Source organism: Sinocyclocheilus grahami, unplaced genomic scaffold (assembly GCF_001515645.1).
Source record: "Sinocyclocheilus grahami isolate Dianchi unplaced genomic scaffold, SAMN03320097.WGS_v1.1 scaffold59.1, whole genome shotgun sequence".
NCBI classification, from domain to species: Eukaryota; Metazoa; Chordata; class Actinopteri; order Cypriniformes; family Cyprinidae; genus Sinocyclocheilus; species Sinocyclocheilus grahami.
In genome coordinates this window covers 1,560,279-1,570,563 of record NW_015505238.1, presented here as the reverse complement: position 1 = coordinate 1,570,563, position 10,285 = coordinate 1,560,279, and the positions used below count along the sequence as shown (strand labels likewise).

Sequence of the window (10,285 nt, the reverse complement as noted above, 5' to 3'; positions counted from 1 at the left end):
GTGGTGGGACAGTAGTGCAGTCTGTACGTGTACAAATGCATACAAGCTCATCGGAGGATTTGAGTCGCATGAGTCATGCATCTGTAAGCACACTTACAGGAGTGTGTGTGTGTGTGTGTGTGTGTGTATGTAGCTGTATATTCTGTGTCTAAGGTGTTGGTAAACCAGTATAAGACATCATGCCGAGACAGAAGGGCCACATGTGGGGAATTTAGTAGATGAGGGAGGTCTGAGTTTTCTGTGAAAAAAAAAAAAAAAAAAAAAAAAAAAAAAAAAAAAAAAAAAAAAAAAAATTGTTGTCGACTCAAACCCCCCCATATGAAAGCCTTTCTGAAGATGACCCCTGCCAATGCAGCTGCTGCTGGTGAGTTTGGTGCGTGGAGGGGGGGTGAGACGGGTAGAGGAAAACGGGTTACAAAATGTTGTTGATTCTCCTGCCGCGGCTCGCTGGGACGTCACACGTCCTGATCCTCGAAGACCTCCAGGAAAAGTGGGGGGAAGAGTTCAGTGGGGCATTCCACCTTCATGTGCAGGAAGCGGCTGGCGTGGCAGGCTCCGATCATGCGCAGGTCTGTCACCTTCATCAGCAGCTTGGGCCAGAAATGAGGAATGTTGTGCTTGCGATAGTTGATGTAGTGTTCGAAGGCTAGAAGGTACATCTCCTGGCACTTCTCAATCTTCTCCACACATGTCAAGCCTGTTCGATCTGAAAAGACGAACCAGAGAAGATGCAAGGACAATAATTATTATGTGACTATTACAGGATTGCAGCAAAATACATTATTTCAAAAACCATCTAATTAGGTTTTACACAGAACGAAGGTGAAATACCTCACAACAACTATAATATTTATCAAACGCAATGTTCTAAAACCTACTATGCTGCCTTAAAAATCAGCAATCCTGGGCATCAAATGAACACACCAGATGTGAAGTATTTCCACATTTGCTACAGTGTTTGAAAAAAGTCAAGAACCAAATCAACCAGGTCTGAGATGAATCACAACATTATAAACTGTGATTTGTAGCAAAAAGTATCAGAAAATCAGCAAAAAGAGTTTTACATCTGTATGGTTTTAGGTTGGATAGTGCAGTTTTGAAGCACCATTTGCATCCACTTGCGCAGACTTGAGCTTTCTTGTACTCCTCATCACTATTTTACAGAATTAATGCAACAATTAAAAAAAGAATACATTTAAAAATAGGTGTTTAATGTTTAGGCTAATAGTAAGAGACGTACATTTTAGACACTATTGTCAAAATTGACTGTTTTTGCTTATTTCATCAATGCAAATAGTTCCTGACATATATATATATATGTCTGAAACTATTTTCATTTATGAAATATATATAATCTTTATAAAAAAATCTCTATGGAGAATAAGATTTTTTTTAATATATATATACCAGTTTTACACTCTAAATGGTTCCTGTGGCCTGTTTTGACATTTTTATGTAGCTCATCAGGTGATTTTTCTCTTGCTCTGATCCTCAACTACTTGCTTTTGTTCCCCTCTTGTAAGTCGCTTTGGATAAAAGCTTCTGCTAAATGTGTAAATGTAAATTTCCAGAATCCAGCTCTTGCTCTATTGGGGTTCATTGGATTCTCTTGCACGCTTCATCTGAGGAATGCTGTTTTTGTCATGTAGTTATTATTAACGGAGTTGCTGCCTACATATACATTCGATTTCAAGTTAGTGTGGTGGCTTCTGCCGCTTCTTGTGAGAAATCAGTCTCGAAGTCTTGGGGTTTCAATGCCAGAATAGAGATTTTTTTATCAGTGATAATGAAGCCGAGAGACTCTGCAGAGTATCTGGCCCATCTGTCTTTGCATACTCTTATATAGGTTTCATAAACAATACATATAATTTAAGCCACTACTGCTTATTAATTTTTGACCCCAGTCTAAATCTCCTCATGACAGCATAATAGTAACACAAAGAGGTCTCAGTTCATCACGTCAACACAAGATCATCTTATGTTTTCTCTTAATGGCAGCTCATCACACACAGTTAAATACATGACTATACATGACATGTTATATTCACATTGATTATAATGTAATGAGTCCTCTCTCACCTGAGCTCATAAGCAGTACGGCCTGCAGTAGGGCCACCTCTGTGTCATCCAGGTTGAACTGTGCCAGACTCTTGCCTAAGTCAAAGATGGCATCAGACACAACGCCCAGCCCTCCGTTCTTTAGCTGCTCTCGTTTGACAGCCATCTCTCCATTCAGGGTCAAGGTCTCGCTTTCCGGGTCATACCGAACTGCAGCACGTAGGGACATAATCTCCATACAGCAGCCCTTCAGCAAGATGATCTGATCCTCACAAGGCAGCTACAGAAATTAGAAATCACACGATGTTTATTTCACCTACTGGCATAAAATCTGCTGCGGCATCATCCTGAGTTCTTGAAAAACACTCCTTGAACACATTTCAAATATTATTAATATGGTTGTAAATTGTTTCAAATATTACACGATTAAAATTTTTTTTCAGTTTGAATGAATTCAGATTTTTTTGTTATGATGAAAAAAACCCAAAATATATTGCCAGTATGGATTTCAGCATTGACACTCAAAATAAAATAATTAAATGAATAGTAAATTATAAAAAATAATTACATAATATGACAACAACAAATTACGGTGTATTTTAATAGTGGGTGCTATGTCACAATTATTAAGCTTCAAATTAAATGAAAATAATGAAATATATTTTAAATTATATAAATATATATTAAAATATTTAAATAATAACATTATAAGGACTGTTTTAATAAGGTCTGTTGTGTGTATAATCTTTCAAAGTTTTTTCATTTCTGACCAATCTTTAATATTAACACAGCACAGAACGAAGTATAATGTATACTAAAGTATAAAGTCAAATGAAATAAATGCATTTTCTTTTTTAAATTACAGTGTCTTACAAATTTACTTAAATGCATGCATTAATGTGATAACTTTGACAGTCTTAATTATATATTGGCAAAGAATAATGACCCAAGCACTGAAAGGAACTGAAGAGAGAAAAAAAAAATGTAGGTAAAATGGCAGCAGAGTGAAGTAATATTTACACTGATGTATAGGACGATACAGGAGGCATAACGCTCAACTTAGAGAGACAGAGAGGTTGTGGATGCGTGTGGATGGCAGGGTGAATTTATGGTGTAGACAATAATAAATTTGTTGCCATAAGGGTGCTGTGTAGTCTGCTATGCAAGAATGTTCACACTTGCGTTTAAAGGAGAGTTGGTGAATGCTGAATATGGAGAGAATGCCACTATAGCTGTGACTGATGTAATGTGGCAATATCACACACACATTCACCAAAGCCACAACTGTACAATTCATCCTAGCATGATAGATAGCACATACATACAAACCCACCCACACTGACATATTCCTGAAATATGTGTTAGCTGAATAATTTGGCAACTATTAAAAATAACACAAAAAGAACCGCAGCATATTTTCTGCTAATTAGGCCAATGGACACTAATGTACTATAATTACAAGGCTTAATTTGACAATCTAATCACTACAGAACACAAACACCTGGGTGTAAACACAGGGTGTAAAATAAACAAAAATAGCACACTTACCTCCGAAAACATGGGCAGTTTTTTGGCAAAGTCAACAACACGTGTGATGGCTGGGGTGATGATCTTGGTAAACTCGCTGAATGCCTCCAAATCCACTTTGTCCCCATCTGATGTGGGGGCCACTGGAGACTGTCCGATATCCTCCGGCTGCAGACACAGACAAAGAGTTAACTGTGACTGCAACCTTTGGCTTTTGTAACAGGCAACAATGTATTTCCACTGAAGAATATATGAATGGACAGATAGAGCGAACAAGATGCATGTGTGGGCTCTGGCTTTCCAGTTATGTAGGCTGATAGCCTTGGAAAACCACAGCGTTTGGTATCCTCAGGGTGGATTAGAGGTCAGCCATGTAAAAACTCTGGACAAACAGTCAAGTAGCCATGGCATCGGGAGCTACATTCTATGTATGCAGTAAGAGGCATGTAACATGAGTCAGAATAAAGGTAATTATAAGTACTCAAAAGGCAGAGCTGCAATTACAGCATTACATGCTGGCCGTTGCATTTATTTTTTTTGAATGCGAGACATGGCTATGACTCATGGACGGCATATCTGCAGTCTGTTTCTGCTGCAATCAACACCTCAGACACAAGAACAACAATAGAAGACATTTACATTCTTAGGAATTAAATAAGCGAAAGAGAAAGTGATTAAATAATATATTCAATTATACATATACACATCGCATTAATTAGTTCTGAAAAAATAATATTTTAATGCAGTTAACGCACTGGCCCTGCCCCCAGACCTTTTCGTCATCTTACATTTCATACAGTTGACTGTTGACTAATATGATGCAGGGTAACAACTCCATAAATGCAGTTATGCCCTAAAATTCAAGATACTGGGGAAAAAATGTCCCTGTATAGAGTTTTTGTCTTATATTTATATCTCATGATAAGCGATATCACAAGAGCAGCAAGAACAATATCACACTTTATGTCTGAATACCACGAGTGGAAATGCGATTTTATGCAACAGTTCAATAAATAAAGAAGTTAATATCGTGTTATATTTTAAACACAATATTGTCTGTTTTTGCTCAATTTCGCAGAGAAAATATTACCTTTAAAGCCATAGCAGAATTGTTGTGCGTCACCGAGCAACACAGCGGTGATTTGTTTCTGAATGAATCTGCGTTTTGAACGAATCGTGTGAACCAATGATTCAATAGCCTATTCATAAAATGAGCCGTTTACTTCATTCCTGAATGAATAAGCCATTTGAACAAATCAAATGAATGAATGACTCAAAAACACATTTAGCGCCACCTGCTGGCAGTTTTATATTCTTATTTAGAGTATCATTTCATAATTTTTTTTTTTTTAAATGGTCTGATGCAATCAGATGTTCCAGTTAAACTAAGTATATCAGGATTCAGATATCTTGGCACCAATATTACTAGATCTTTTCCCTCTCTTCTAGCTGCTAATTTTCTTCCTTTGTTGGAGCAATATAAGTCTGATTTTCAGAGATGGAGCAGTTTACCCTTTTCATTGATTGGTCGTATTAATGTAGTGAAAATGAATGTTTTGCCGAAGTTTCTTTTTGTTTTTCAGTGTGTTCCATTGTATTTACCTAAGCATTTTTTTCAAATCTCTCGATCAGATTATTACTCACTTTTGTGGGGTAGTAAAGCTCCCAGAATTCGAAAATCATTGCTTCATAGATGTCAACTGAGTGGTGGGCTTTCTTTACCCAATTTTATGTTTTACTACTGGTCAGTGAATATTCATAAGTTAACATTTTGGTATAGTTCGTCCACTGCACCTCGGTGCAGATTGGAGGCCAACTCGTGTACATCAACTTCTCTGTTGGCTTTGCTTACTTATCCTCTATCTTTCAATGCCTCCCCTTCTTCCCTAATGCATAGTCCAGTAGTTGTAGCTACAGCTTTGGATCTGGTGTCAATTCAGACAACACTTTAAATTGACTTCTGCTTCAACATTAATGCCGTTACTGGAGAATCATATGTTTCCCTTGTCTCTTACTGATCTTATTTTTTAGCAATGCCGTGCAAAAGGTCCAAGAAATTTTCAACACCTGTATAGAGATGGCACCTTTCGTAGTTATGTACAGCTTTTCTCTGAAATGGGGTTGTCAGAATCTAATTTCTTTCAATTTTTGCAGGCTAGACATTGCTCTGCTACATTATTTCCTGGTTACCCATCTCTGCCCCATGTACAGGTATGGGAAGAGTTACTGCAAATTAATCCTCAACACAAGTCACAAATTTCAAAAATCTATGGCTGCATTTTAAGCTTAGATGATTATTCACTTCCTAAAATTAAAAAAGGGAGTGTGAGTTGAGAGAAAGTATTGAAGAAGAATGGTGGTTAGGTGAGCTGAGCCTTCAACTACATCTCAATGGCTTGTGGATTCCATGTTTTTTGTTAAATTGGAAAATGTTAGGTGTTCTAACTAGGTGTTCTTTTTTACTATGTTTATTTTATTTATTTATTTTATTTGATCTTTTTTAATTGTACATATTCAGTTTCATTAATGACAATGTATTTCTGGATATATGACTGTGGTTGAGTGATAGTATTTGTATATTCAGATGTTTGTTTGTATGTACATTTATCTGAACATTATTATTTTTGTTTCTATTTTATTTTTCTGTTCATTTTTGTAAGAAAAAAGGATAACAATATGTAACCATCTGTTCTGTAATAGTGACTGTTTTACAATAAAAAGTTTGAACCTAACAACCAAACAAACATTAATGGGATCGTTCACCCAAAATTTTTTATTTTGTCATCAATTACCTCATGTCGTTTCAAACCTGTATGACTTTCTTTTGCACAACATAAAAGAAGGTATTTTGAAGATGGTTGGTAACTGGTTTCTCATATTATCATCTTTTATGTTCCAGTGTTTATTTTAGGCCGTTGTAGCCTAAACGTTTTCGTAATAAATTTGATGTTGAATCAAATAAAATATTTCTTTCAAAAGCTACTATTTGTAATGTCTACTATTCTTTCTCATTTAACACAATAATGGCTTTAAATTATCTTTTGTGGGTAATTTCACAGCCAAATTTAATTTGCGATTAATTAGATTAATTAATCGACACATTATGTTATCGAATATTAATTAATTAGATAAAATTCTTCTAATATATATATATTGTATATATTTTTAATAAAAAATACATTTTGAAATATTAAAACAATTCACAATATTACTGTTCTACTGTATTTTCAAATATAAATGCAGCATAAGACTTTTTTTTAAACAAACATTTAATAATTGTACCAAACCTAAATATATTGCTAGAATTATATATTACTAAATGTTATATATATATATACAAATTTTTTTTTTTTTTTTAATCAAAATGGTAAGTAATTTTGTTTGTGTGTGGATAAACAACCCCATCTAAAAATGTAAATTTTAAAACATATCCATGTGGTGGACGTCACCCCTTGCGGCACAAATGCGACAGTCCCTAAAGACTTCAAACTGTGCAATCACATTGATTTCTTTGTTTCTGATCAAGCAAACAGATAGCAATAAACAACGGCACTGAAATCAAGACAAGACTTGTGCTGGCTCACAAACAAACGCTATTCTGTTTCATTGTGAGGCTGTGAGAGCAAAAGGTTCAGGACACTTCATCTGTTACAGACGAGCTGATTACATCCATTAATATTACCTAAATTCACCCTATAGCTGACAGGAAGCCTTCGTGTAAAGTATACAGATCAGAAATTACAGCACAGACCTCACAGAGAGGTAAATAAAACACAAAGGAATCTGTTCAGGGTTTCAGAATGTGCCTCTGAGGAACTTCTGCCGGCCGTTTGTGTGTCTGTGTTTACATGCACTGTCTCAGACGAAAAGGACTGTTTTAACTGTGACGCACTGGTGTATTTGTGCAGTACGTTTTAACAAGCATGAACCAAAGTGTGTGTGTGTGTGTGTGTGTGTGTCTCTTCCTTCAGGAGGTGGGGGTAGCGCTGGATACGTTCCAACGCAGCCTTTGACTGTAAGACCCCAGTGTAAACTATCCCCTCTGCTGGTCCACCCTGGCCTTCTCACTGCTGAGAACTTGGCACTGCGCTTTCTCACTACAGAGATCTTAAGACAGCCCAGTTGGACTACCGACAGGACGGAGTGACTGTTCCCATGGAGAGAGAGACTACAGTTTATCGGGGTCATTCGGGGTCTTGGACTTGCACTATTATTGGAGGCATATCTTAGTTGTAAAGGTTATATAGGCTGAATTCTTTATGGGCCGTTTTATAGGAGTTCTCAGCCGGCTGGGGAAGTGGTTTCTCTGTCCCCCATGGCTGATCATCACAGGGTCTAGCACACGCCGAATGTTTAGATTGATGTGCGTCAGGGCTTTGATAGTGCTCGTAACCGCTGGGAAGGCAGCGGGTGTTTGGTGGGCTGAGAAAACCAACTTTGGTTCTACAATGTAGAATTTCCAAATCAGCCCTTCTGCTGGGATAGTGTGCATATGCTCGCTTGAATGTTTGTAAGCAGAAGATTTCGAAGAACTGATTTTGTTCTTGCAATGAAAGCAAATGGGTTCCAAATCAGCACTGGATCCCATAAAAAAAAAAACAGAGAGACAGAAGAAAAACATTTGGAAAGATATGTGTGAGAAAATTCCAACAGATTTATTTATTTTCTTTCTCTTAAAGATCTTTCAGATCTTTCAGAAGTCTTTCAGATATCCATAGCCTGTGTTTCTGTGTCTCTTTTATTCCATTTTCTCTTCCTTTATCCTGCCACTATTCACAGTGGGTGGTATATTGTCTGAGCGAATGAGCGATTAATATTGTCTAAACTCTCTTTCCTTCCTTCTTCATAAACAGAGGCGCTTTTACAAAGTCCCTGCATGGCAACTCTGCATTCCTGTTATACCCGTGACTAACAGTTGCTTTAACGCTCGCTGTTGTCCGGTCACAACTGATATGTGCGGACTGGTATTGTCACTCATTACATTGATTAGCAAGCTGTGTAAACAAATGCTAATCCGTAATGACAGAAAAGGCCATAGCGATGTGCTAAGCTGAAAATAAAATGTAGCGAGCAGACACACAGAAATGTACGCATACAAATACAACACAATAATTAAAGTATGAAGTTTTCTCTCCTGTCTACCTAAAAAATGTTTTTCCTTGAAATTTAGAAAGTACTGTTTTCAAGCTATTATATATTTCTTATATTTAGATTTTTTTGTTAGTTTTTTTTTTTTAAAGGGAACTTGTGCAAAATTCACTTTTACCTGTTGTTTAAACAAACATGTGCTCCTTTTTTTAATCCCCATAAATCTCAGAACAAGCCGTTCGCAGAATCAGGCGTCACATTTTACAAGCCCCACCCACGACTGTTGACAGACACTGTCGTATTAGAAGGGACCCTGCCCTGAGTGAGCCGCTCACAATCCTCCATGTTTATCTTCACGCTAGAACACTTAAAAGCAACATTCAAGTAAGAAATGTCTTCTTATTAAATCTATAGATGTTATTCAGTCCAGAGAAGTAAGTGATTTCCTGCTTTTATTTTATTGTTTGGATCATATTAACAGAATAGACAGCAGTAACAGGAGCTGCCACAGGAGCTGCTGAAACAGTTCTACTCCGCCATCATTGAATCCATCCTCTGCACTTCAATAACTGTCTGGTTCAGCTCAGCTACCAAATCTGACCTCAGAAGACTACAGAGGATAGTCCGGACTGCTGAGCGAATCATTGGTACAACCCTCCCTTCTCTCCAAGAACTGTACTTATCCAGAGTGAGCAAAAGGGCTGGCAGAATCATTCTGGACCCCTCACATCCAGCACACTCCCTCTTTGAACTGTTGCCATCTGGTCGACGCTACAGAGCACTGAGCACCAGAACGACCAGACACAGGAACAGTTTCTTCCCTCAGGCCATCCATCTCATGAACACTTGACAATAACTGTGGAACACACACTATTTATACACACATACACTTATTTATCTAACACTCATACTCAGTCTACACCTCAAATTTGCACATAATATACAGTACCTGTACATACAGAACTGTCTATTGTAATATACCTGTACATACAATTGTCGATTTATATATTTATATTCCTTATTTACATGTTCTATTTTTTATTATCTGTGTTTTTTGTTCTGTCACTGTCATTTAGTTACACTGTGGAAGCTTCTGTCACGAAAACAAATTCCTCGTATGTGTAAACATACCTGGCAATAAAGCTCATTCTGATTCTGATTCTCATTCTGATTCTGAGTATAGGTACTGTATATCACGCTGCTGTCACTTAATACACAGATTGTGTGTATCTTATGTGTGTTTTTAACATAAACTTATGTGTATTTGACAGTTTAAGGTCCCCATGAAATCAAAATTAAAGTTTTTTGGGTGTTAGTATCAATATGTTAGTCTTAAGGTTATTTATAAGGCAGTGTGATCCAAAACAGTGACAAAATTCACATTTAGAAGATATAAGCATTCAAAGCTTGCAGTTCGTCACTTCCGCCAAAACGGCTCAACGATTTTTTTTGACGTCACATCGTACTTCAGTTTCTCATCAAACTTTCTGTCCAATCAAATGCTCTCTAGAATCCGAAGAGCCCGCCCCCTACACTATAAAATAGACGCTGAAGCCACGGCTGAAATGGGTCACTTGTCCACAGAATTAATATTTTCTGTACAGTGAATGGC

General features: G+C 37.0%; 1 protein-coding gene across 3 annotated transcripts in view; it reads right to left on the bottom strand.

Moving 5' to 3' along the window:
* Positions 1-273: 273 nt before the first annotated feature.
* Positions 274-10,285, bottom strand: part of thrab (thyroid hormone receptor alpha b) — a 167,513-nt gene continuing 157,501 nt past the window's right edge. For all 3 annotated transcript variants that reach the window (XM_016270987.1, XM_016270988.1, XM_016270989.1), the window contains 3 exons: positions 3,607-3,753; positions 2,080-2,338; positions 274-706 (listed from right to left, as the gene is read on the bottom strand). In XM_016270987.1, the coding sequence (XP_016126473.1) occupies positions 456-706; positions 2,080-2,338; positions 3,607-3,753 (657 nt within the window). In that variant the 3' untranslated portion in view covers positions 274-455. The remainder of the gene's footprint in view (positions 707-2,079; positions 2,339-3,606; positions 3,754-10,285) is intronic.